At 45.5% G+C, this 26,712-nt stretch overlaps 2 protein-coding genes across 3 annotated transcripts in view; one reads left to right on the top strand and one right to left on the bottom strand.

Annotated features, from left to right (window-relative positions):
- The window catches only part of HCLS1 (hematopoietic cell-specific Lyn substrate 1), a 30,485-nt gene extending 20,752 nt beyond the window's left edge, over positions 1 to 9,733 (top strand). Inside the window, exons 7-18 of one of the 2 annotated variants that reach the window (XM_057697482.1) lie at positions 505 to 615; positions 824 to 934; positions 1,143 to 1,253; positions 1,462 to 1,572; positions 1,781 to 1,891; positions 2,549 to 2,604; positions 3,762 to 3,831; positions 4,427 to 4,638; positions 5,050 to 5,154; positions 5,672 to 5,888; positions 6,029 to 6,091; positions 6,292 to 9,733. In XM_057697482.1, coding sequence (XP_057553465.1) covers positions 505 to 615; positions 824 to 934; positions 1,143 to 1,253; positions 1,462 to 1,572; positions 1,781 to 1,891; positions 2,549 to 2,604; positions 3,762 to 3,831; positions 4,427 to 4,638; positions 5,050 to 5,154; positions 5,672 to 5,888; positions 6,029 to 6,091; positions 6,292 to 6,428 — 1,415 coding nt within the window. In that variant the 3' untranslated portion in view covers positions 6,429 to 9,733. The remainder of the gene's footprint in view (positions 1 to 504; positions 616 to 823; positions 935 to 1,142; positions 1,254 to 1,461; positions 1,573 to 1,780; positions 1,892 to 2,548; positions 2,605 to 3,761; positions 3,832 to 4,426; positions 4,639 to 5,049; positions 5,155 to 5,671; positions 5,889 to 6,028; positions 6,092 to 6,291) is intronic. The other variant, XM_057697483.1, reaches the window with a different exon arrangement.
- A 1,312-nt stretch (positions 9,734 to 11,045) lies between these two features.
- FBXO40 (F-box protein 40) lies at positions 11,046 to 26,031 on the bottom strand. The gene is made up of 5 exons (XM_057697481.1): positions 25,795 to 26,031; positions 25,573 to 25,683; positions 16,821 to 16,853; positions 14,018 to 15,931; positions 11,046 to 11,518 (listed from the first exon to the last, which is right to left on the bottom strand). The coding sequence occupies exons 3-5, from the start codon at positions 16,821 to 16,823 to the stop codon at positions 11,303 to 11,305; spliced, it is 2,133 nt and encodes a 710-aa protein (XP_057553464.1). The 5' UTR covers positions 16,824 to 16,853; positions 25,573 to 25,683; positions 25,795 to 26,031; the 3' UTR covers positions 11,046 to 11,302.
- Positions 26,032 to 26,712: the final 681 nt, after the last annotated feature.

Below are 26,712 nucleotides of genomic sequence, written 5' to 3' on the forward strand. Positions count from 1 at the left end.
AATTTGGGACTTAAAACAGCTTGGGTTTTCTGTGTCAGCTCATAATTACCATCATATCAACTGTTTTGATTCATCTGTTTGTTTCTGGAGCCAGGAATATTTTTCTTCTTTTCTTTTGAGATTCACTATTAAAAAACAAACAAACAAACACTTTGCTCTTTCTTATGTTGCTAAGTGTTTATATAGGATTAGGGAAAGGCATATATTTCATATGCATTTCAGTTGTTTTCTGAAAATCTCTCCTTACACTCTCTATACTGTCTCCTTCCTTGAAGAAGGGAGAAAATTTAAATGATCTTCTCATCTTGGAATGGAAGTAAGGGAGGAGAGGAAAAGTGTGGACAAAGTTGCTTAGAACACTGTTTCTCTTTGATTCCTCCGTATTCAAGTCTGGCTCTCTTCGCAGGCCCCATCACCCTTCACCTATCCCTCCTGATTCGTCTCTTCCATGGCACTTCCCCGTGGGCTGAGAGTGGGCTCTCATGACTGTTCCTTCCACCATAGATTACTCTCGTGGCTTCGGTGGCCGCTATGGGATAGAGGAGGATAAACGGGACAAGGCAGCTCTGGGATATGACTACAAGGGAGAGACAGAGAAACATGAATCCCAAAAAGGTGAGTTGGGGTTGGAGAGGAGGGAGGTCACAGAGTACATGGAGCCCTCCTTCTGTCCTTCCTGAAAGCTGACATGGATTCCTCCGTATTCAAGTCTGGCTCTCTTCCCAGGCCCCATCACCTGCACCTATCCCTCCTGATTCGTCTCTTCCACAGCACTTCCCCGTGGGCTGAGAGTGGGCTCTCATGACTGCTCCTTTCTCCATAGATTACTCTCGTGGCTTCGGTGGCCGCTATGGGATAGAGAAGGATAAACAGGACAAGGCAGCTCTGGGATATGACTACAAGGGAGAGACAGAGAAACATGAATCCCAAAAAGGTGAGTTGGGGTTGGAGAGGAGGGAGGTCACAGAGTACATGGAGCCCTCCTTCTGTCTTTCCTGAAAGCTGACATGGATTCCTCCATATTCAAGTCTGGCTCTCTTCCCAGGCCCCATCACCTGCACCTATCCCTCCTGACTCGTCTCTTCCATGGCACTTCCCCGTGGGCTGAGAGTGGGCTCTCATGACTGTTCTTTCCACCATAGATTACTCTCGTGGCTTCGGTGGCCGCTATGGGATAGAGGAGGATAAACGGGACAAGGCAGCTCTGGGATATGACTACAAGGGAGAGACAGAGAAACATGAATCCCAAAAAGGTAAGTTGGGATTGGAGAGGAGGGAGGTTACAGGGTACATGGAGCCCTCCTTCTGTCCTTCCTGAAAGCTGACATGGATTCCTCCGTATTCAAGTCTGGCTCTCTTCCCAGGCCCCATCACCTGCACCTATCCCTCCTGATTCGTCTCTTCCACAGCACTTCCCCGTGGGCTGAGAGTGGGCTCTCATGACTGCTCCTTTCTCCATAGATTACTCTCGTGGCTTCGGTGGCCGCTATGGGATAGAGAAGGATAAACAGGACAAGGCAGCTCTGGGATATGACTACAAGGGAGAGACAGAGAAACATGAATCCCAAAAAGGTGAGTTGGGGTTGGAGAGGAGGGAGGTCACAGAGTACATGGAGCCCTCCTTCTGTCCTTCCTGAAAGCTGACATGGATTCCTCCGTATTCAAGTCTGGCTCTCTTCCCAGGCCCCATCACCTGCACCTATCCCTCCTGACTCGTCTCTTCCATGGCACTTCCCCGTGGGCTGAGAGTGGGCTCTCATGACTGTTCTTTCCACCATAGATTACTCTCGTGGCTTCGGTGGCCGCTATGGGATAGAGGAGGATAAACAGGACAAGGCAGCTCTGGGATATGACTACAAGGGAGAGACAGAGAAACATGAATCCCAAAAAGGTGAGTTGGGGTTGGAGAGGAGGGAGGTCACGGAGTACACGGAGCCCTCCTTCGGTCCTTCCTGAAAGCTGACACGGAGGACCCAGAATACGAGGGACAGGTATGCAGGAAGTGGTGGGGTGAAGAGTAAGTGTATGTATTTGGGGGTAAGTGGTGGGAGACCAACAGGGGTGGAAAGGAAAACAGCAAGCTTAGGAGCAGAACAGGGGAGGGTGACCAAAGAGAAAGGGTCATTGAGAAAGATGAAGATGGACAGGCTGGGTGATGGCAAGAGGGTGATTTGGCTGTGAGTCTTAGAGGCCCCTCTGCTTCACAGAGAGGGCCTTCTTCCCTGGGACACACAGGGGATGGCTGGGGGCTCCCCCCAATTTTTTCTGTTTCTACCTTTATATTTTCCCCTTTCTGTCACTTCTCTCTTTTTCTCTCTTCCCATGTCTCATCCCTCCATTCTCTCCCAAGTGTTTTTCTCCCCATCCTTTTTCACCTTTTCCCACCCACGCCTCTCTCTACCCTCTGATTTTCACAGCTCCTTGTTGATCTCTCACCTTGCCTCATTCCTGTCTTCTGGTCTTCCTTCCCACCATTCCCACTCCCTCTTCCCATACATTTCTAGCATTCCAACCCTTCTTATGACTCTCAGATCTTTCCATCCTGCAGATTATGCCAAGGGCTTTGGTGGTCAGTATGGCATCCAGAAGGACCGAGTGGATAAGGTAAAGCACCAGAACACCAGTGTCTTGAGAAGAGTTCCTTGAAGTACATGGAAAAGAGTGAGAGGCAAAGCTGGGAAAAGGATGGGCAAAGCTAGGTGCCCTGCACTGTCCTCCTGGTGTCCTGCTCTCCCCATTGACTGCCCTCAGCATCTAATGGGCATGTCTTCTGAAGCCTGAGCTTTAACTAAGGAGAATGGAGGGAGGCAGAGAGAGGAACAGGCAAACTCCAGGGAAAGGTGTTTGAAATTTCATTGATTGCTTGGCATTGATTATCTCAATCAATAATCTCTTCCCACTCCATTTAGTCTTTCCCTACACCTCTTTTTTTTTTTTTAAGAACTTTTATTGAGATACAGTTAACAGACAATAAACAGTATATATTTAGAGTGTACAATTTGGTGTCCCAATCTTCCAATTCATTCCCCCCCAACCTTCCCTGCTTTCCCCACTTGGTGTCCATGTGTTTGTTCTCTACACCTGTGTCTCTATTTCTGCCTTGCATTTCCTCTTTCATAGTTGTTAGCACTTGCCTTATGTATTGAGGTGTTCCTATATTGGGTGCATATATATTTATAATTGTTATCTCCTCTTCTTGGATGGATCCCTTGATCTTTATGTAATGTCCTTTCTTGTCTCTTGTAACATTTTTTATTTTAAAGTCTATTTTATCTGATATGAGTATTGCTACTCCAGCTTTCTTTTGATTTTCATTTGCATGGAATATCTTTTTCCATCCCCTCCCTTTCATTCTGTATGTGTCCCTAGGTCTGAAGTGGGTCTCTTGGAGACAGCATATATATGGGTCTTGTTTTTGTATCCATTCAGCCAGTCTGTGTCTTCTGGTTGGTGCATTTAGTCCATTTACATTCCATTTACATTTATATACTGGCCCGAGACCCTCCTGCATTTCAGGCAACTGAACTTAGAGATGTGAGATTCCAGGAACACTGAGGTTTTTAAAAGGGGAGTTAATCCCACCAGTCTAGAATTTCTCTACCCCTCTCTCTGCCACATAACAACAGTATTTGAATACCCTGTCTACCTACTGAGTATCAAAAGGTTAGGAAGACCTCTTATAGTGGCCCAGATGGCCGATACTGTCTTCTGGGTCATTACTACCCGCCCCGCACACACACATTCTGTTCTCCTACCTTCAGAGCGCTGTTGGCTTCAATGAAATGGAGGCCCCAACCACAGCTTATAAGAAGACAACACCCATAGAGGCTGGTGAGTTTTAATTCCCTCCCTCTGTGCTCCGCAACCTCCTCTCCCTTCTCATTCTTTCTTCTTCCTAGACTGTCTGCTCCAAGCCTTTAACCACCTATATTAGCTGATGTAGACTTGACCCCTACCCTCATATTCCCAGATTCTCTCTCCTAGAAAAAATTAGGTTAAGTGGATATCCGGGTGACATTGAGGAGGAAACTGTAAGCAGAGAACACAGGGAGGGAGGGAGCCATCTGGGAAGAACATATAGGGAGAGGAGCTTTGGATGGGGGATAGAGGGTGGATGGTGGCCAGAGGGCATACAGATTTAAGCAATGTGGATGGAGAAGACGCAGGCTAGGAGACCAAGCCTTATGATTTAGAAAGGAGAGTCTGAGATCGCATGGCCTGGCTATATGAAAGTCTAAGCTTCAGGGCTATCATCCTCCTATAATCCCCTTGCTCCTTCATTCATACCACTTTACCTCCCTTTCCATGAGTCCCCTCTCCATCTCCTCTTCTTCTGGATATTTAACTGATGCCTCTTCTTCTTTCCTGTGCCACTCCTCTACCTCCGACTCAAGACAACCCTAACTTTTCTTGCCTGTGTCTGCAGCTTCCAGTGGTGCCCGTGGACTGAAGGCAAAATTTGAGTCCATGGCTGAGGACAAGAGGAAGCAGGAGGAAGAGGAGAAGGCACAACAGATGGCCAGGCAGCAGCAGGAGAGAAAGGCCTTGGTAAAGAAGAGTCACGAGGCGCAGCAACCGGCAGCCACAGTGGAAGAGCCGGCGGCGCCAGCCCCCTTGCCCAAGAAAATCTCCTTAGAGGTAAATTCCGGGATCCAGGATTCCCTGCCCAGACAAGCTCCTGAGCGGTCTGTATCCTTAGAAGAAAATAAGGCACAGGCCTCCCCTATATTAGGCAAAGTCTGCAATTGCTAGCCCTGTCTTCAGGAAGGTTTCAATCTGATTGTATAATTAAGCTTCATATATACATATGAGAATGTTAGGTGAAAAAAACCAAGATTTACGTAGTACAGCAGAGGATAGGTCACCAGCCAGTGCAGTCAATTACTGCTGCAACAACAAGAGGAAGGGCTTATCTTGGGTTTAAGTTTGGAGCCTATCTTGAGGAATGATTGACTTGAATTGGCAGAGATAGGAAGGGGTGTTCCAGGTCAGTGCAAGAGAGAAGATGGAAGTTTCTTGCTCACTGGAGAGATGCTTCATCCTCCACAGGCTTGGCCTCCAGCAGGGCCTTGTCCATCATCAGAGCCTGGGCCCGTGAGAACCAGTAGGGAGCAACCAGCGCCTGCCCTGCCCCAGAGGCAGAATCCCCCAGAGGTAAGCAGAGCCCCGAAGAGTCCCTGCCCATTCCCCATCTCCTCGTGTCCTCATAGGTGGGCCATACGGGGTGACCAGCTATCCTGGTTTGCCTGGGGCTATCCTGGTCTCAGCATTGAAAGTCTTATATTCTGGGAAATCACCCAGTCCTGGGCGGACTAGGACCGTTAGTCATCCTAGCTGTCATCTTTCCCCCCTGTTTTTCACTTCTGCTTCAGTGTTTTCCCGGTCTTCCAAGGAATCTGACTTGTGTTCCCGTTCCTTGTCATACCTTTTACATTTCCCTTCTAGCATCTCTTGGTAGGGGTTTTGGGTGGGTGGGTGTGGGAGGAGGTTGAGGAATGAAAAGGGATGAAAGACTGTGTTCCCTAAGACAGGCTGTTAGAAGGATGCAAGGATGGAAGGTAGAAGTGGAAGCATGGGGATGGTGGGGTCTTGGCATTCCTCCATTGGGAGGTTTTAGAGAGGCAGCTCCTGGTGCATGGACATCACTCTGCTTCACACTCTCTCTTCTCAGGACGAGGAACCCCCGGCTCTGCCCCCCAGGACTCCGGAAGTCTTCCAGCTGGAGGAAGAGCCAGTGTACGAGGCAGCGCCCGAGCCCGAGCCCGAGCCTGAGAACGACTATGAGGATGTGGAGGAGATGGACAGACGCGCACAGGACGAGGAGCCAGAGGGGGACTACGAGGATGTGATCGAGCCTGAGGACCCCTCTTTCCCCTCGACTCTGGCTGGTGAGTGGTGGGGCAGCTCCTGGACTCGGTCAGCTCTAGGGGAGGGGAGGAGGAAGGAGCATTCCCCTCCTACATGGAAGGACCCGTCTGTTTTCCTTCTCCGTGTGGGTGAGACCACGTCCACATTTCTCGTTATGCAGGACCATCAGGTTGCCCGGCCGGGGCTGGGATCTCAGCTGTAGCCCTGTATGACTACCAAGGAGGTAGGCTGGGAGAGTGGCCTGAGGGGTCTGGTGCCTGAAGGCCCTTGATACATGAGAGGCGGATGGCTTCTTGGGATCAGGGTCGGGCCCAGACCTGACATCAAGAACTGGCCTGTTTCCCTCCCTGAGGGTTAAAGGGGGCACAGGGGTGCAGGGATGCCTGCCTGACCATCCTAACATCCTGTCAATTTTCTCCCCAGAGGGAAGTGATGAGATCTCCTTTGATCCAGATGACATCATCACTGACATTGAGATGGTGGATGAGGGCTGGTGGCGGGGACGTTGCAAAGGCCACTTTGGACTCTTCCCTGCAAATTATGTCAAGCTCCTCCAGTAACTGTCCCTGTCTGTTTTCTGCACTGTGACTTCCCATGTCCCAAGTGGCTCCGCCTGCACCCCTTCTCCATCTCTGCTGCAAGTGTCTGACAGAATGTCATGCGTTGCCTGAAGTTCTAGACAGATTTCCCTCTCCCTCTCCTTTAGGGTTTGGGGCAGAGACAGCATGAGGAAGGGGGTCTCCTTCCCCTCAGTGTCCTCTCTATCCAGGATAGAGACCCTGGATGATCCTAGGGGTGTTTTTCTCGTGGTACTGCCTCCTTCCCCATGAATGCCCCCCTCTAACCACCCCCCCCCCAACTGTACCTTCCTTTGTTTGTGAACTCTGCGCTTCCTGGTTTGCTTACTTGGGAAGGTATGTCTATATCGCCTGGTTCTCCAGGTTGTGCTGTTTGCTCACTTTCCTTCTCTGCTGAGATATCTCTGAATCCTCTTTCTGCTCAGTTCTAAACTGGAAATAAAGCGGGACCATGGCTCACCTCTTCTGGGGTGAATAGGACTTTTTATGCAGCCCTCAATGGCCCTGACTCTCACGACTTCAATTCTCCTTCCCTCTTTCAGGCACATCCGGAAAACTCCTTCCAATCACTGCCCATCCCTCTGCACCCTGGGTGTCAAGGGCTGTGCCTCTTCCTTAGACTCTACTGATACCCAGTCCAAAAACAGGTGGGCCTGGGTAATGGCAGTAAGGTAGGGGAACAGGGGCCAGGAAGGGTCCACATTAAGGCAGTCCAGCTTCTCCTGGCTTCAGCAGTTGTGAGAGGCCAGCCACCTTCTACCTGGGAGTGATGTCTACACTTTTCTTAGAACATGATGACTCTTGAGGCAGAAGCACAAATTAGGGGAAAGGAAGGAGGAAATTATTTGGCCAAGAAAAAAAAAAAAAGACTAAAACTAGAGGAACACAGGGTCCAATGAGGTGTTAAGAAAATTTAGAGTCAGAGACAGTAACCTACACTAGGGAAAGTCCAGGCTTCCTTGTAGCTGGATGAATGAAATCAATGGCTGGGTAAGAAGTTAGATGGAGGAAGCTCATGAAGTTTCCGTGTGGTCCAGAGCTGAGGCTGAAAGAAGAGGTAAGAACCTCTGGGCAGCTGGTGATGGGCAAAGAGCAAATCACCAAGCAAAGTATGGGGATGAGGGAGAATGAGAAGCCAGGGTATGGTGGGTTTTTCTAACTCCTCGCCATTGGGCTCAGCGATTTCCGAGATAGGAGATCCTAGGCAAAATCAAAATCAAATCAAAATGAAGTCAGGGATTTGGTATAGGGGCTCTTTTGTTGGTGGAGCATAGAAGTCTGTGCTGTAATCACTATCCGAAGTTGGGCCCAGCTTTCAAAGATACAGAAGACAGTGGGATCAAAGGGGAGCTATGAGGGAGTTCTCTGGTGGCCTAGCAGTTGGGATTCCAGGGCTTTCACTGCTGTGGCCCGGGTTCAGTCCCTGGCTGGGGAACTGAGATCATGCAAGCCATGCAGCGTGGTGCAGCAGAAAGAAAAAAAAAAGGAAAGAAAGAAAAGAAAAAGAAAAAAAGGAGGTGCTAGGATTGGTGACTGAGACCCATCATTGCTGTAGGACTTCATAAAAGTCCTTCCAAGTTCACTGGTGAGCTGCCCATGTGCTTAGGGCACTGCATCCCTCAGGCTCATTCCTTGGCTTTTCTTCAAAACACACACTCCTTTGTTTCCACAGTGACTTCTATGCCAGTGAGTCACACATTTGTCTCTACACCTCACAAGACTCACCCAGTTAGACTTTCAGAGTGCAAAGCAGCTTTTATTTCTGCCTATAGAGACATTGGGGTTTCCAGTGTAGAGATACGTCACGCTAGATATATACAATCTCATTCTTCAGTTTGATGTGACATTACACATAGATCAGACTTTTGCAGTGGTTTTCTTCTTACATCCAAATTCCACCTTGCTTTTGACTTTTCCCTTCATTATAAGACAAAAACTTCTTTTCCAGATCCTTATACTGTTAAGGCAATAAAGTCCTGTCGGCCTCAGTTCTACAGACCTCACCCTCCACATCTGACTCATCTCTACCTGGACTGACTTTCTTGGTGGTGATTCTCTTCAAGGTGACAATTGCAGACACCTCCCTGTCCAGGCTCCTGTTCTTGGGTCCACAATCCCTTCACTCTCCTTCGCTGCTGCTTGACCTGAAGCCGTGTCCAGCCGCCCTGCCTCTGTCAGACGATGCTTGCGGCTCGAGCTGCTCTTGACAGCTTCATCCCACGAATCAAAGCATCTGTCTAATCCACTGTCTCTCTAAAAGGCTTCCCTTTTTCTCCAGTTGCCCTCTGACCATAAAATGTGCTTGTTTGTGTAAGCCAGTGGGTACCTGCCGTAGCCGGCAATATATACAACTAGATACCTTACTAAATGTCTTCGATGATGTCAATCAGCTCAGTATTGCTCCGAAGGCAGCAACTGGGAACGTAAAGTGTGCCTGGAGGGGTGGGGCCCACAAAACAGTGCGGTCACTCTCCTGACTGCCCTCCTGGGCCCTCGGCTGCCCAGACTATCAAGGAAGAGACCTCTGCTCCCTTCCTTTCTCTATAATTCTCATGCAGGTCACGCTAGCCCCGGATTTTCATCTCCCTTAGTCTATAGCTCCCTTTGCTTTTTCTAATAAAATAAGAAACCCAGAATGGATTTTCAGAGCTTTCTTTCTCCATATAGGAAGAACCAGATTCAAAAACCAGATTCAGATATGGAACTGATCCCTGGAGAACTCTTCCTTTTTTTCCACTTCAGGGTTTAGTTGTTGTGTTGTTGTAGTTACTCATCTTCACTGAATAAAATCTTAGCGCACACTCTAGTTATGTTTTTTAGAAAATGGTGCCTTATATACAAATGTGAAATACAAACCAAACAATAAGGATTAGGAAAAATAGAGTTACATTACCGAAACGTACCAAGTGGCACATTATAATGAAAGGTGAGCATACTTCAGCTCTGGGACTTGCTCTAATGCATTCTTGATTCTTCTTAAGGGAATCATCTACTTCATCTCTACCAGCTCTGGACCACGTTCAGAGGGAGACCCAGGCAATAACGAACTTCCATATTGACTAGACTCTTTTTTGTTGGTGGTGGTTAAATTCTTTGTTCTCTGCTTCCTCGCAATGCCCATCGTCCTTTTCCCTTCTTCCTTACTTGCTGAGGACTGCTAGGAAAATGGCATCAATTAAGGTGACAGGGATATAAACACAAAATAAATAGCTCAACCTTCCTGGCTTCAGCTATACCTGGAGAGCTAATAGGACATATTTTTGCAAGTGACCCAAGGACATGAAGCCACATCAAACAAACCAGCTCCATTTGGTTCCCAACTTAAAACCATCATGTGTCGAAAACCTATTTGGCAAATAAAGAAGAGTTGCATGCAATCATGACCACTGTAGATAATTATGTGAGATAAGAATTTGCTGTACTAAAAAGCTTATCCTAATTTACTGCCAATGACACTTACTGCCATGTCATTCTTTAGGGCAGTGGTTCTCAACCAGGAGCGATTTTGCTCCCAGAGAATATTTAGCAATGTCTGGAGACATTTTTGGTTGTTATAGCTGTGGGGGTGCTACTGGTATCTCTTGCATAGAGGTCAAGAATTATCCAGCCTAAAATGTCAATAGTTCCATGAAACCCTGCTTTAGGGGATGCCAGTTTCTAGTGTGTATTTTTATTTTACTTTTGTTCTCATAAGTTTTGACTACTTGTTATCAAAAATCAGAAGTGTCACCCAGTTTTGACAGAATGGAGTCATGACCAGCAACAGGTGAGAGCAATTATAGGGAATCACTATGTTCAGATGTCTTCCTTCTCAAGATTCCCCATCGGGTCCTCAGGTGGTGCCAAGGACCTGGTGACTGGTACCACAGGAACTGCAGTGGGCCTTTGTTTGGACTTCCCACGTGCGCAGTCTCCTTGGGCTACCCTGTGCATCCTGGCATGACAATGAAACTGGTGTTAGTGTCTTGTGATCATTTCACATCGCCCAGGGTGGTGCTAGCCCATGCCTGTGCTCTCCCTTATCCAGACTGAGAATATAATTTTCAGAGGAAAAGAACCTTGGCTCTTAAGTCACTATTAAAATGCCTGAATGTAGGCTATGGCTTTTTGTTCTCATTTTCTCCAGAAATGTAGAATCTCCTCTGGATTCCTCTTCATTTTTCAAGGCTTTCCTTCTATATGTTGCCAAGATTCTACACAAAAACTTCATTCTGTGACCTCATTTCTGCTTCTCATCCACTGGCTTTTCGTGTCCTTGAGGCTGTTGTGCTTAGTTTAGGTCTCTATTCTGTCAGGCTGCTTAGACTGTCCGGGCTTAGAGGCAATGGGGCAACTAAAAGAAGCCCTGGACTTGACTGTCAAGACAACCCCAGCTCCAGCATCTTCAAACTGTGCCCTTCACCCTGGGTGCCCTGGGAGACCCCTCAGTCCCCATCCCTACCTTGCCTGCCCCATACCACTGGAAGTGCTTATAAACTGAGACGCTCTCCACAGAAGCACAGGCCTGTGCTGGTTATGAAATTCCACCGCTCTCTCACCTCCTAATGACTTGGGCTCATCTTCCAAATGGCCTCAAGTCACCTATTTACTCCACAGACTGATTTATTTTAGAAAAAAAAAAAGTGGGGGTGGGAGTGGGGAGGAAATAAATTATCAGTATGGCGCTATAGCAATTGTACAAGCCATGGCTTAGGAAATTCTTCGACTTTGTGCAACTGCTCAGGTTTTGAAGGACTTTACATGTTCCAAAACACCCAGATAAGCACATTTGTAGTTCACAGAAGAAAGTCCTCAAAACCACACTCTGACTTTCAGTAACTCTGACTGGGAATCCAAGAATGGTGGCTTCTGAGCCTTTAGTAGGTGTGTCTTCCTCGTGTTCTGGCTCTAAAGGTGGTGACTAAGGTCTCTTGGGCCTGCTCACGGGGCTGACACATGCTGGTCAGAAGAATCGGGTCAGTCTTGTGTTCTACAATGTTGAAAGGACAGGATTTCAGGTGCTCAGACATGGAGGCAACTTCATTAAACTCCCAGCTCTTGACTTTGGAGAAGAGGCTGCTGAACTGCCAGATCTGTGAGGAGAGAGAGACGCTCAAAAGTAAACACGGGGGCAATACCCTCAGGCCAGCTTTATTTGAACTGTATGAGGAAATGCCTTTCTGTTCTTCTTGTTCTTAGATTCTAGAGAGTGTTTAGTGGCTGCAGCATACATTTGTTAGTCCCTTCTCCAGCATCCAATTTCTAGTTCCCCCTTCCAACTAATAATCTTCCCAGCCAGCTGTGTGTTGTATGGAAATGACTGACACCCATCTGCCCATTGACTGACACCAATCTGCCCATTGACATACACCCTCCCTCCATCCCCTACCTCCCCAGCAACAGTGTGGTTCAAACAGGACAACCAGTGCCAATGAGACTCCAGAACTTTGGTTTGAGATATCAAGAAGAAAATTCTATCTTTTCCCCTCTGTGCTTGAACTTGGAAGCCACACTTTTAGGAGCTTCTGGCAGCCACCAGGGACCATGAAGGGAAAACTGTGTCTTAGACTGGAGCCACTAGTGAGGAAGTAGAGATAAGAAATAGAGAGTAAAAAGGTCATTTGGGGGCATTTTGAGCTGCTAGATCAAGCCATACCTGAAGCCATCACCTTTGGACTTTTTAGTTATACGGGCCAATAAATTCCTTTATAGTTTATGTCATTTTAAGTTGGTTTTGTATTGCTTAAAACTCAAGTATGCTAACTAATAAGAGTCTCACTAGAACAGAAACCTCAGGAGAAGTCTAGACGTCTGGTACTCAAACCCCTGTTGGCCTTTCCACCTAGGATGTGGTGGCAAAGTCACTAGTTTTAAAATCTGGCTATGAGGATAGGCATAACCCAAATTCCTTCAACCTGATCACCCTCAGTTTCTTGTCATTGTTCCTACATAAGAAAAATATGTCCTGTGATCTCAATTATTTCCCTTTTTACTTTAAAAAGCCATTTTAATATGAGCATTCTTTAGCTCCAACTAAATTCTCTTTCTTCCTTTCTGCAAGAAAATGTTTGTGCCAAATGATATTTAAGAGTGGTCAGCAATCACTGAATTGGCAAAAAATGTGAGCCAAAAAATAATGAAATTTCTAGTATGTAAATTCAATTATTTGCATTTGATTTTACAGAGGAAGATATTAGGTAGTTCTAGACTCTGCAGTTCCTGAAGGCAGGGTCTTAGTCTCATTCATGTTTATCCCTAATGCATGGCCAGTTGGCAGTCAGTTGTTTAACACATGGATGCAGGCGTGGATTCATGAGGGAAGAGTCTGGTCATTATTTTTTGAAGAAGACTGCTCAGGGAAAAAATAATAGAAAATATGCACGATGTTTAAGACATAATCAATAAAAATCAATGTAAACACCTCCTAATGCCTCAATGTCAGTTTGCATACACCCACATACTGGAAAGAAACTCAACAGTGAGATTTCGGAATTATTGAGCTAAATGGGCGTCATAAATGTGTGATTCATATTACCAATATATGTACTGTAAGAAAGGATGCGAAGGCACCTCGAATATGATGAATTGAGGCCTTCACTTCTACATGGTACAAGCTGATAGAACTTATAGTACAGTTAAGCAAGCCTAACCTGATTGGGAAAAAGGAACAAGGTTTTTCCAAAGAGAAAGATTCTTCGATTTATACAGCAGAGGTTTGTTTGTTTTTGCTTTTGTTTTTTTGTAATTAAATAAGCATTTGAACCAGGGGAAATCAGTGGACCACATTATTTTAGAATTTCAAAATGAATTCAACAAGGGCAAAAACTGGTTTTAAATAAATTACTTGACATGGGGCTGAGGAGAATTTGGCATATGTATGTTGGCATACTGTGTCAGAGTCTAGGCATAAAACAGATGGCATACTCAAATTGGGTAATCTGAAGAGAATTTTAAAAAGGAATGATATACAAATGTGTGGGCAGGGTATAGGAAAACCACAAGATTTAGTGCAGTACCCAGGCTAGTAACATTCTAGAGTGTTACTAGCTGAGGCCTGAAAGGGAAGAAGGAGGTCATTGGGACCCAGAATGGGTGACTGTGTGGAGAAAGCCATCAGATCAGTGCAGCGACATGGCCAGTGAAAAGTGCTGTGGAGGGGAGAATGCATGCAGGGAGGAAGCCAGAAGAAACGCGATGTCAGCCTCACTCTTCTCCCTCCTGCCCATCCCCTGCTGATACACTCCCATTAGATTATCCCAACTGGAAGCTGGAGGGCAGGGGAGCTGGCTAAAGTAATCTGTAGAGAGTAGCCTCCCGGGGGGACAGATCACGATGGAGAATGGATCATATGAGAAAATGGAAGATATTCAGGACACACACACAGAGATACATAGGCACTACCATCTGTATTACCATTTTTATGTTTATATGGGTCTGTCTGCTCTACTAGGCTGACCTCCTTGAGTTCACAGACTGTGTCTTATTCCCAGTAACTTAGTACAAGCTCAGTGCCTAGTACAGTGCTTGGTGCAGAGAAGGCCCTTCGTAAATGCTTGTTGAATGAATGGATAAGTGAATGACTATTTACTTGCCTTTCTGTGAACTCTCCAGGAGGTGCCTCCGTGGGAATACCTCTTCTTCTTCCACTGCAGGAGGACCATCCCTCTCTCTTGTAACAAAGTGGCACAGATACTCCTCATCAGCACAGACACCTGGGAGAGCTGGGACAGGCTGATGCTGTCTAGGAACCCAGCAATGTACTGCAAAACCTCCAGGGGCAGGCTGGTTAGAGAATTCTGGCTTTTTCCTTCACAGCCTGAGAGGCGGCTGTTCTTCCTTCCCTCACTCAGTTCTGAAGCAACCTCTGGCTTGATGGCAAAGGTCTTGAGCTCCTGACTATAGATCACTTTTGCCTTTTGCCCTGGGGGACGGAAATGGTTTTGAATAAAGGTACATCCCAAGTAGGCAAGGGGGCATCGGTGCTGGAACCAGCCGTTGAGACATGACTGAATGTCTGTGTGGACGTTCTTGAAGTGTAGGGGGAATTCATCCCTCCTGAAGAATTTGTTGCAAGTGAAAGTAAAGGCAGAGCTGCTCTTGTTGTGTCTCCTGGTCACACACTCACTGTGGAGCTCCACATGGAGCCCGTTCGGGTTGGCAGCGGTTAGGAGGTCAGCCAGCACCGTCCTGGGGGAAAACTGTTCTGGCTCAAAACTGTATGTCTGTGTGGCGAAATCCATGAACAGCCCATCAATGCTCCTGGATTCGGAGATGACGTGACCTTTGAGTTCTCTTTCCAAAGCACACAGCAGGGTGGTCTTGATGAGATCTGATTTGGGCAGGTCCTCCACAGTGATCCCTAAATCTGAAGTATCTACTGCCTTGTGTTCACTTGGCCTACAGCTCAACATGGCATCTCCCAGGCGAGCCCGCTTCCCACAGTAGCTCGTGGGAACTTTGAAGGTGTAAACGGTCTTCACTTCCTGGGCCTCCAGGTTGCCATACACAAAGTCTCTCTCTTTAGGTGTACAAGCAGGCATCTGACCGAAGTGGATAAGCATCCTCCCATTGTGCACCAGGTACATATTATAGTCCTTTGCATCCACAGCTGTTTTCAGTCTTTCCAGAACCCCATCCTGCCAGGGGGCAAGCCCTGTCTTTTCTATGGCTGCATGAAAGTCCCGCTGCTTCTGGTCTCCCTGTGGTTCTTTCCCTGCAGCAGCACCCTCTTCGACCACGTTATTGCCACTGGACATCTGTTCTTTCTCTGGGCCATTCTTGGCCTTGCTGGCACTGCTCGCTGATGAGCTCGTTAAAGCGGAGGCTGCATGCTCTTTGCTGAACATATTTTCCCACTTGTCAAACTTGGCCAGGTCCATCCCTTCTTTGGTTTTGGCTAACACCTCTCGTTCTTCTTGACTCAGCTCTGCCACCTCTCCATTCGTGGCTGACAGAGAGCCGCCCGTTACCAAGTCAGCATCAGCCCCACCCACCGCGCCTTCCACTTCCTCCCAGCTTGCTTCACCATTCATGGTGGGTTCCTCTTCCAGGGGTTCTCTAGTTTCTGGGAAAAGTTCTACCATTTTCAGAGATCTGAAAAGGTCCTTCTGGTCCTGGAGGGCCAAGGCTGTGTCCAGGCACTCCTCGTCGGGGGTCTCTTTCATGATGTTCTCGTGAAGGGCTGTTTCCGAGTCCACGTTGGGCCAGCGGTTCCACTCCATGGAGCAGCAGACCACGCTGGCGGGACACACTTGCAGGTGCTTGGCCAGCTTGTGGCGGGACATGGAAAGGGGGCAGCCATATTCAGAGTTGAGGCACGGAACCTGCTCTAAAGGGCACATGAGCTCGTGCTCTGCCGCTTTGCACATGTGAAAGGTAGCACCGCAGGATAGGCGGCAATTTATCACCAGGCAGGAGATGCTGGGTTCCACAGGCATGTGGCAGTGACGGTTGAAGCATTTCTCACAGTGTCTGTGCTGCTCCGGAGGACGTCTATGTGCTTTGCCCTGGAGACACCAAAGGCAAGGGAACAGAGAAAACAAATGACTTCTGCAAGAGAAGCTCTAGGCATGCCTGTGAGGGTTTAAGTTTTAAGGGACTTATGTCCTGCTTATATATATGCTTATTGTAGGAAACTTGGAAAATACAGAAAATCATACAGACGAAAACAAAAACACTCATAATCCCACAACCTAGACATAACAACTACCAATACTCTTCTATTTTCCAATAGTTTATTCTATCTAGGTGTTAGCTGTCTTGAGAATAGGGAAAAAAACAAAGGTGAAAGGAACAGGTTACAAGGTTGACAATTGCTGTTTTGGAGCTGTGGCTTATGCAGGATTTATATGACACAGTTAATACTGTGAATACAATTTTGCATCCTGCTTTAACTTGATATTATGATACGTCTAGGCAGTTTTATTAATGTTTCTTTGCAAACCTTCTTCATAATGGCCGTGTAACATTCCAGAATGAGCGTTGTGCCACTCATTTAACCAACTACCACTAGGGGCGTGCCAGGAGGACATGGGGCATGTCTGGTTTTGTTCACACCTTGGTCCCCAGCACTTATCACAGGGCCTTGACCATTGTAAGCACGCCATAATATTTGCTGAATGAAGGAATTGTTAGTCATTTAGATGATGGCTGGACTTCTTGCTTTTTCATATGTAAAGTTTTAGTAAAAATCTTTGCTCACAGATCTTTCTCAAGTCTCTGCTTTCCCCCTATTTTGTGTCAATTTCTTCTAGGTTCTGCTCTCTGGTTTGGCAAAAAGCCAATATATATCATCAGATCAAAAGGATAAACCTGTCAACTGCTTGGGCTACAGGCTAAATGAAGCCAGACCTGCACCTCTGAAAGGTGAAGTTCCAGTAAGCACCTGGTACTTACCATAGCTTCCAAATTTCTTCCTGCTTTGTAACTCTATGGGGAAATATAAAAATACAAATATGAATGATTAATAAGAATATTATTTTATCTATTTTAGCAGGGACCAAAGAGACTTCCGGTACTCACCCTGGAGGTAAGTGTCATGGCCCCCATTTTACAGTCAAATATGCTCTACCTAGATTCAACAATTGCTAACGTTTTGCTACTTCCTCTCAATGCACACACACACACATACACACACACACACAATTCTTTGCCTAACTCCTTGAGGATAAGTTGCTGATATCACCACACTTCATCTGTAAGCACTTCAGCACGTATTCCCTAAGAATAAAGACATTTTGTTTTGTAACTACAATAACATTATCTCACATAAGAAAACTAAAAATACTTTTCTAATATCATGTAACATGCTGTCTATATTCAAATTTCCCCAATTATCCCAAAAATGTCTTCTGTACTTTTTAAAAAGCAATTTAGTTTTTGAGTCAGGATACCTTCAAGGTTGATTTACATTTGTTTGTTAAGTCTTTTTAGCCTCTTTTCATCTGGAAAATCCCCCTCAATTCTTCTTTTTTAGGAGAGACAGCCTTAAATCTCAAGAAAATAAGGGTCACCTGGACAGCTTGTTAAAGTGGCTTCAAACACTATTGTTCATTAGAATCAGCTGTAATGCTTGTGAAACATCTAGATCCCCACTGTTCGATATGGTAGCCACTGGCCACATGTGGCTACTTTAATTTAAATTAATCAAAACGGACTAGAATTAATAATTTAGTTCCTCAAGTCACATTAGCTACACTTCAAGTGTTCAGTAGCCCCATATGGTTAGTAGCTCCTCTATTGGACAACACTGCTATAGATGCTGGCTGCACCCCTGACCTGAGCACTGGGTGTGTCCTGGAATTTACATTCTCAACACATTCTCCATCTGACTCATGCACTACAGGTGTGAAAGAGGGATCACGCCAAAGTGCTCTATATCCTAATAGTCAGCCTGACTATCAATAGAGTCAGGGTTAAGTAGAAGATAAATCAGACAGAGAGGGAGCTGAGCAGAGTGAAAGGGCTGTGAGGGTTGGACTGAGATGGAGCAGAAGAGGACCAGGCAAAGAGCACATCTTTCGGATGCAAGAGTCCAGCTAGTTGATCTTCTAACATACAATTTACCATTCAGGTAGGCTTCTGCCATATTCCGGATCACTCCTAAGGGGAAAAAGCCCATTATGGACTTGTAGAAATTCGTAAATACTAGGCTCAAGCACCTGGAATTATTTGGTACTCAATAAGCAGTCTTTTACCATTGTAATTGGGGTGTTAGTCAGTAGTAGTGGAAGAATAGAGTGGAAGGACCTAGGGTTAGAAACTGCTATGCAGAAAACACGATGGGGGCCGAGATTGTGAGACTGATGTCAGTAGAAATAAACAGGCAAGATGAGACACACAGGAGACATTACAAGGGAGAGTCAACTAACATTTTTGTTTCTGGCTGGAGAGGGGGGAAGAAGAAGAGTCAAAGGTGATGCCAAGAAAGTGAACTGAGAAGAGACAACATTGGGTGTAATTCTGAGAAAAACAGGTCTAAGGAGGGAGCTGTTTGGGGAAGAAAATGGGTCCAGCAAGTGTAATACAAGTTGCTTTAGGTGACGACAGGTCATGTGGGTGGGAAGATGAGGGGTTAGAATATAGAGATGCAGACTTGAGAATTATCCCCTTGAAAGTAAGAAGAAGCCATAACTGGGGAAGTGAGAACACAGAATACAAATCCGAGCCATGAAGCACAAGGCTAAGTATGACCACTCTGGGGACATTAAGAAGAAGTAGAGCCAGAGAAGGAGAGACCAGAGAGCTAAGAGAGTCAGGACGATGTTGCCAAATGTACAGGAAAGGGTGAGTGATGGCCACCAGCGCCGCTGTGAGGTTAAGAACAGTGATGATGGTGCCAGGGCTCTGGCCAGAGCATGAGCATTTCAGCTGCGAGGTGGGGCCCTTGGCCGTTCAGAGTCTGGTGTTGGTTTGGAGTGGAGGAGAAAGCTATCAAGCACACACTTCAGTGTCGGCAGGGCCTGTGCCCTGGCTGGGAGAATGTGACCATCTGCTTTCTATTCATAACAGACATTCTCCAAGAATGGACTCTGGGTGCCTCAGGGGCCCCTGTTGGCTTTTAGGTGGGAAAGAAGAGGCAGATTACAAATGGAGTAAGGCTATGTGAAAAAAGCTAACAGCGCCAGGAAGGTCCAACTTCATACTTGAGAGCTGGGTTCTATCACAAAGTTGAGCCCAGTTCCCAGAAAGTTCTGTGCACTCCATTTGTGTAGTGAGAACTCGGCCCCTATCAGCAAGCGTGTGTCTGGCTGGAGGGATAACAGTGATGAACTCTAAGCCCAATCATTTCTTTCACTTTTTTTTTTTTTGAAACTGAAGTATAGTTGATTTACAATGTTGTGTTAGTTTCAGGTATACCGCAAAGTGATTCAGTTATATATACATACATCTGTATTTATTTTTTCAGATTCTTTTCCCTTATAGATTATTACAAAATATTGAGTATAGTTCCCTGTGCTATACAGTGTGTCCTTGTTGCCAGTCATTCCTTATCCTTCAGCATTTTAAGGATGGTTCTTAGGAACAGTGTTATTGAAGTGGGGAACATCTGTGGTGGAGTCTTACTGCTCTCCATTTCTTTGAAGTTATTTGAAAATATCCCTTTAAGAGAAAAGAAAAGCAATGCATGCAGGCAACAAAGATGCTGTTGCTTTATGTTGCTATTTTAAGATGTTCTGCCAGGCTCTGGAGCTACCCCAGATGAGTGACTTTGAGAGAGGACAAGTGCTGAGTAGAAAGACACTAAGTGGAGACCACTTTTTAGAGACATTTGGCAGTGGAGGAAAGGAGAAAGAGAAATGTAGCCCAAGGGCATAAAAAATCACATCTGAACCTTCTGTTGTATATCTGGGGGAAATCTTTCCCACTGAGATAAAGGACAATCCGAAATTGTTGATAGTCTAATTATTGCTGGAGAAACAGTGTGACCGATCATCCTGGTTTGCCTGGAACTCTCCTGGTTGGAGCACTGAATGTCCCAGGTCCCAGGAAACCTCTTAGGCCCAGGCAAACTTAGCTGATGGATCACCTTAGGTAGAAACTGGTGTTGCATCAAGTTAATCACATGAGATTTATCATTGGTTGTCTTGTGACATGAGGTGCCCTGTTCTCCCAATTTCTGTCCCAGCAAAATGGCTGGATTCTTATCCTCCATGGGTTTTGTCTGACTTTCTCAGATGGAGCGATTTCTCTGCATTTTGGATGTCATAGAGGAAGAGAAATAAGATATTAGTGCTTAACATGTGTGTTTACATAACATCTCATTTAATCCTCAATAATCATGTGAGTTGGGTATTGCCATCTCCAGTTTACTGATAAGGACACTGAGGCACAAAGAAGCCTAAGTATGTCTGTCTTCAAACTCTACTCTCTGCTACATTACACTGTGTCCATCAGAGACCCATAGAGACATCTGTGGTCCATCTCCATGATTTGGGGAGAATGCAAGCCCATGGCTAGAGTCTGTCAGGGGAGAGCCTCTTTCCCCCCAGCTGGGGCACAGAAAGATGTCTACATGTATAATCTTTCCAAATTGTAGAGGAGCTGGATGCTTCATATTAGGAAGCACCTTCATCCCTATGATGATTTTTTTTTGGGGGGGGTTCCTCCTCTGGACCACATCTCATTCTGTGCCCTTTTGAAGAGAGGAAACAAGAAGACTACCCAGGTCCCATGCCTTTGCATTTCAGGGAATATAAATGTGACAGGGAAGATTTTTAAGGTTCAAAACGTGCACTACAATATGGAGTCTGAGATTTAAAATGAAATACCTACCAAATCAAAGAATATAGATTCTAGAAACTCTTCACTGTGAGAAAGCTGACAAAATTCTATGCCTGAAACAGAGTATGGTTATCCAAGTGACACTTTCCCCTTCAGTTTCTATGTCCCTATATTCACCTTTAAATTCTTGCTTCCTGTGTGAAAAGCAATACATACATGCCCTCCTCTTAAATATGAACTTCAGTCAAGTCTATGGCCAAAAACACTCTCCCCAAAATATGTTTTAAAGTTCCCCTGTTTAGAGGAGACAAAGTAATATAATTTAGACTTAAATACTTGAGAGATCGACCCAGAACTAGATTTTACTGATTGTAATGGATGAAGTTTAAGTAGAAAATGAGTAGGGAGAAGGACCAGGTACGTGAGTTCGAGGGATGAATATTTCTTTAAAGAAATAAAGGAGAATTTAGAACCTGGCAGAGGAGCAGAAACTATTTGATGCAGGTTGTGGTACCCTGCAGATCACTCAGAAAGGAGTAAGTTGCAAAGGCTAGTCAGCTAGGATGGTCGTCCTTAAAATGTGGTACCTAGACCAACAGCATCGAATTACCTGGGAACTGGTAGGAAATGCACATTACTGGGCCTCACCAAATCAGACCTACCAGCTGATTCTATTGTGAGCTCAAGTTTGAGAGCTAGGAGAGCCAGATATTTTGCTCCTAATCACAAAGAAACCACTGCCCAGTTAGGTGGGAAGGCCGAGGAGAAAGCTCTGAAAGGGCAGTTGGCAAATCTATCCATTTCTTTCCATCTCCGCCACCACGGCCCGGATCCAAGCACCATCACCTCTCATCCAGTCTGAAGAAATAGCCTTATAATCAGTCTTATTCCTCCCATCTTGATGCCCATTCATCAGCAGAAAGAGTGATTTTAACCACTTTTTACATTAGATCATTACTTCCCTGCTTAAAATCTTTAGGAGATTCCATCCTGTCTCAAGGAATAAGCTCTGATGTCCTTATTTTGGCCCCAGGGCCCTGCATGAGTGTCCCTTACTTGCCTCTTCTACCTCACCTCTCTCCCTTGAGCACTTTGCTGCAGCCTTGCTGCTTATTCCTCATTCCTGTACTTCTTTCCCCCAAGAGAATTCTCCCCTTGCCCCTTAATTGCTTCTGGGTTCCTTCTTGCCATTTAGATGTAACCTTACCTGCTACCTCCACAGAGTTCTTACCTGACACCCCCAATCTAAATTAATGAGGGACTCCCCTGGTGGTCCAGTGGTTAGGACTTCACTATTTCACAGCTGAGGGCACAGGTGCAATCCCTGTTCAGGGAACTAAGATCCCAGAAGCTGCATGGCACGGCCAAATATTAAAATAATAAAGTAAATTAATGAACACTCTCACCTTCGGCTAAGTTTTGAGACGCTGTTGAATCTCCCTAAAGCTAATTTATTCATCCATAAAATGGAGCTCATCATAATAGGATTGTGTGAGGACCCAATGAGATAAAGTAGGGAGCGTCTAGTAGACGAGCCACTCAACTGTTTTCCTTCCTCTATCGGGAAGGTCATTCTCATGGTCACCACCCTTGTCCAGACCTTATTTCTTCCCATTACATCACTCCCACAGCCCTTGATTGGTCGTTCAATTTTTAGTTATCCCCTACTCCAGCGGATCTTACATACGCTGCCAGCTTAATTACCCTCAAAGCCCATGAAAAGAAAAATCTTACCTCACCCCTTTAAGGACGTGAATCTCCCTAATTTCCCCCACTTTTGGCCCTTTGTAATCTCCATAAAGCAGTCATTCCTCAAGCACTTAGGGATTCGAATAGTACACCATCAGGCCAGGAGGACCTCTCCGATGCCACCAAGGCAACGTGAAGGCATCTTTGCTTCCCAGGCCCCAAGTTGATCATTTTAATTGCTTACCTACATTAGTTTGTTCATTAATTTAAAAAGGAAGGTTTCAATTCAGTCTTGGCTTCTCTCTTGCGATTGGCTGTGGGTGTTGTTACCACCTGAGGGAAGTTGCTGTGATGGCATGAATGACGAGTGACCTGATGAAGGGTATAAACGGAGCAGACGCACTGTGACCCACGGAGGGTGTGCAGGCTGTGAAAGGAGCTCTGACTGGAATATCAGCAGAGTGGGAATGCCCTGGAAGGGATGCAGGAATGCTTTCTGAGGGACTGTGAGTGAGTACAGCTAACACTGCTCCCAGCACTCCATCTGCCTTCAGTGAAGGATTGGATTGGATGCAATTGAACAGGACCCTAAAGAAGGCAGCATTTTGAAACACCTGTGAGAGCAACTTGAGACAGATTTAGAAGGAAAGGGTAATGATGTCAGCTAGACACTAATTTTGTTGTTGTTGTTGTTGTTGTTTTGTTTTAAAGGAAGAAAAATGTTTTCAACTCTATTAGGTTAATGTAGCCTTAACTGAATGGAAGAGACTCAGTGGACTCCAGTTATAACAGATACTCTGAATACTGCCAGAATTGTTTGTAGGAGGTCACAGGGCTTGTTCTCAACACTTTGCAGTCATAGAATCAGAAATCTGGATCAGGCAGGTAACCAGAAATCCTCTGCTCTGGAGCTTCTTAAAATTCAGTGTGCATAGGAATCACCTGGGCAGTCTTTCTACAGTTCACCTTCTGATCTGTTCGAACAAAGGGTCTAGGAAAGGGTCCAGGTTAACCTCTTCATTTTCTACAAGAGAAACTGAGGCCCAGAGAAGTAATGTCTTGCCCATGCTCCCACAGTCTCTGGCTCTAATCACACGCTTTTCTTTTTTCTACTTCACCTTGATGATTTATCGAGAAATTCTGTAGAAACCACAGCGCCACACAGAGCTACCTGCGTGACAATGGCTAAGGGTGTGTGGGCAGCTTAGATGGTACCAAGGGCAGGACAGAGCCTGGACGAATGAGGAAGAGGTGGTGACCAAGCATCACTGGCCAACAAGGTCATGAGAAGGCATATAGCAGGTATATTTAAATCACTGACTCAAGCAAAAGAGAATGGGATTAACAGATAATAGTTTTAACATTCTTCACTATAAAGTTAGTAGGCAGTCAGGGTTGGTGTCAGGGAGATATTTTTAGGCAAGGGGCCCTCCCAGCACCCCTCACATGATGTCAGCGACTAACTATTTTGCCTCCTCATGTGGCTATCCCTGGCAATAATTCTTTATTCCTGAGCTTTAGATTTAGTGGAAGTGACAAGGGCAAGAGTTAAAGGACAGAGATGAACTGTTAACCTATTAACCAGCCAATTAACTTGTTACTTTAATTATACATTGTTAATCTGTTTCCCTGCTATGGAGATATTTAATTCTAGGGAAAGAAAATGTATAAAGTTAAATATTAAAGTAATCTCTTTACATCTTGAGATTTTAACACAACCAGTTGGCTAAGGATAATTCCCACACCTTGTCCCATAATCCTGGGCTTTCGGGCTGTGATTTCAGCCCTTTCATTATACTGTAAAAACCATCCTCCCCCAAATCTATTCAACCTCACCGTCTGCAGTACTCTCCTGCACTAGAAATCTCTCTGCCTTTAAACTTTCTAGTTATTTAATTAGCTAGTTAATTCTCATATCTTGTGCTTATAGTTTTAGTTTCAGTATTTTAAATTAGTTTCGTACTGGTCAAGAAAGTGCAAGCTGGCTGGATTATTTAGGAGTAGCTCTGAGTCAACCTGTCTGGTTGGTCACTGCTAAGCTAACACGCCCGTCTTGCTAGGACAGTACCCAGTATATACCTTGAAGACCTCAGTGCCATTGAAACCCCGACAAAATTAAATGAAGTTAGGCAATTATACATAGTGCATTTGATTGTGCTTAGCAAACAGGCATAATTATAACCCAGACACTACGGCAGAGTTATGGGATGCATCTGGAGGTTACAGAGGCAGGCAGGAAGGAACCAGGAGTTAGGGTGTCTGGTAGTAAGTCTCCTTTTACTTGGCATTGGTGCCTTTAGCCTGTACACTGCAAAGTTCAGAGTGTACAGAATCTCTTTTGCTGCACAGGCCACTTCCCAGGATGTCCTTAGCTGAACCTTTAACTACATAACACGAAAGCGAGGTCCAGAGGAAAACAGGAAAATGAACACTGTTCCTTTATCCCTGCCAGATTGTTGGTGCATGCAACACTATGCAGTTATTCCCCAAACTAGAAATAACCTATCTACACTTTAAAGTGTTTGATACCTCAAGTATCATTAATCATTTTACTTTTGTCCCCCTGGATGTGCAAGTTTCAAGTTTGTAATAATTTTTGGTTTGCCTGCCTGTATGTTTTTCAGCTTGTAAGAAAATTTTCACTTCTATTCCACGGATGCATTTGGATTCAAGACGGCTGGGGAGGAGTGAGTCATGTTTAGGGAATATTATTAAAGAACACAGGTTTTAAATTTTGCAGGCAGAATTTATAGTATATGCAGTAAACACAATTGTACTAAATTAACTGGCAATGTGACACAGGTGATGCCATTTAAACTGCATGAGAATGACTTGCAATTAACATAGCAACTGCGGACTGGGGATAGATCACAACATTTGGACATCAGAAAATAGAAATCCTGGATTCTGGGCCTTCCACCTATTTCCTCACCACCTCCTCCCCCTCATCCTGAACCTCCATCAGTACTGTGTCGCCTTAGAGATATCACATAACCACTATGGTTGCTTTTAGAAGAAAGAGCCCAAGCTGTTACAAAGCAGATAATCTCCTCCTGCTCTAAGATTTTAGCTTCAAGGCAGGAGTTTACATATGACTGGGTCTCAGTCTCAGCGCCAACCTTTTCTCCCCCGTGTGTAACTAATTTACTTAACGACGCCCTTGCTCAGCCTCGGCCTCCACGATCACCACTCTAAATTTCCCCTGGGTGAACCTGCCCGCATCTGAAAAGCTTACCTTAACAGCGCGGGCTGAGTCAGCATCTGCAGCACCTGCGTCTCCTGAGTGTGAGCAAGCAGACTGCTGGAGGTGGCTGGGCGCGCACCGGCTGCGGCAGAGGACAGAGTTCTGTCGAGGAGGGTGGGAAAGGAGAAAACACTTCAACAGGAATAGTTCAAGTGTTTTGAAGTTAAAAATAAAACTATATCACAAGGGGCAACGTGACCAGGCTCAGCTTACGATTTTTTCTTTCCCCTGGATTTATCAACACTCTGTCTCTGCTGGAGTGGCAGTTCGCAGGGGAAGCCAGAAGGCAAGTGGGGTTTTATATCAATGGGTTTTCTTTCCCTTGAGGAAGAAGGAAAATCCTCGGAAGAAGGATCGCTTTCAGGGCCAGAGCAGCCTCTCAGAGTCCGGTGCATGTGGTTGGCAGATCCAGCTGTGCTCACGGTGGCTGGTGGAGAACTCGGGACAGGCTGCTGCTCTAATTATAACCGTGCTTTTCACCTAAACCTATCACTGGCTGAGACAGCAACTTGTGCAAGTGACATGTGGTCCTGTTTCTGTTTCTCCTATTTCTTGTCATGACAAGTGGTTGTCCTCTCCTGGCCCTCTTCTTTCCCCAGTGGTTGGGAAAGGAAGAGTATGTAACTCAGAAATCAGGCATAGAATAAGTCCAGCGTGAGAAAATTATAGGTGGTAGGAGCCTTAGCTATCACTTAGCCCAACTCTCTTTTGTTACAGATGAGGAGGCAGAGGTTTAGAGAAAGTAAATTGTTTGCCTAGATCTTCCAGCACTACATTGAACAAAAGTGGTAAGAATGGTCATCTCTAACTTCTTTTCTAAATATGTTCATCTGTGTTGTATTCCACATATAAGTGATATCATATGGTATTTGTCTTTCTCTTTCTGACTTACTTCACTTAGTATGGTATGGTCTAGGTCCATCCATGTTGCTGCAAATGGCAATATTTCATTTTTTATGGCTGAGTAATATTCCATTGTGTATACATATACTACAACTTTTTAAGCCAGTCATCCGTTGATGGGCACTTGGGTTGCTTCCATGTCTTGGCTATTGCAAATAGTGCCGCTATGAACATTGAAGTGAATGTATCTTTTCAAATTAGTGTTTTTGTTTTTTCCAGATGTGTACC

The sequence above is a fragment of the Hippopotamus amphibius genome, chromosome 10 (assembly GCF_030028045.1).
Source record: "Hippopotamus amphibius kiboko isolate mHipAmp2 chromosome 10, mHipAmp2.hap2, whole genome shotgun sequence".
NCBI classification, from domain to species: Eukaryota; Metazoa; Chordata; class Mammalia; order Artiodactyla; family Hippopotamidae; genus Hippopotamus; species Hippopotamus amphibius.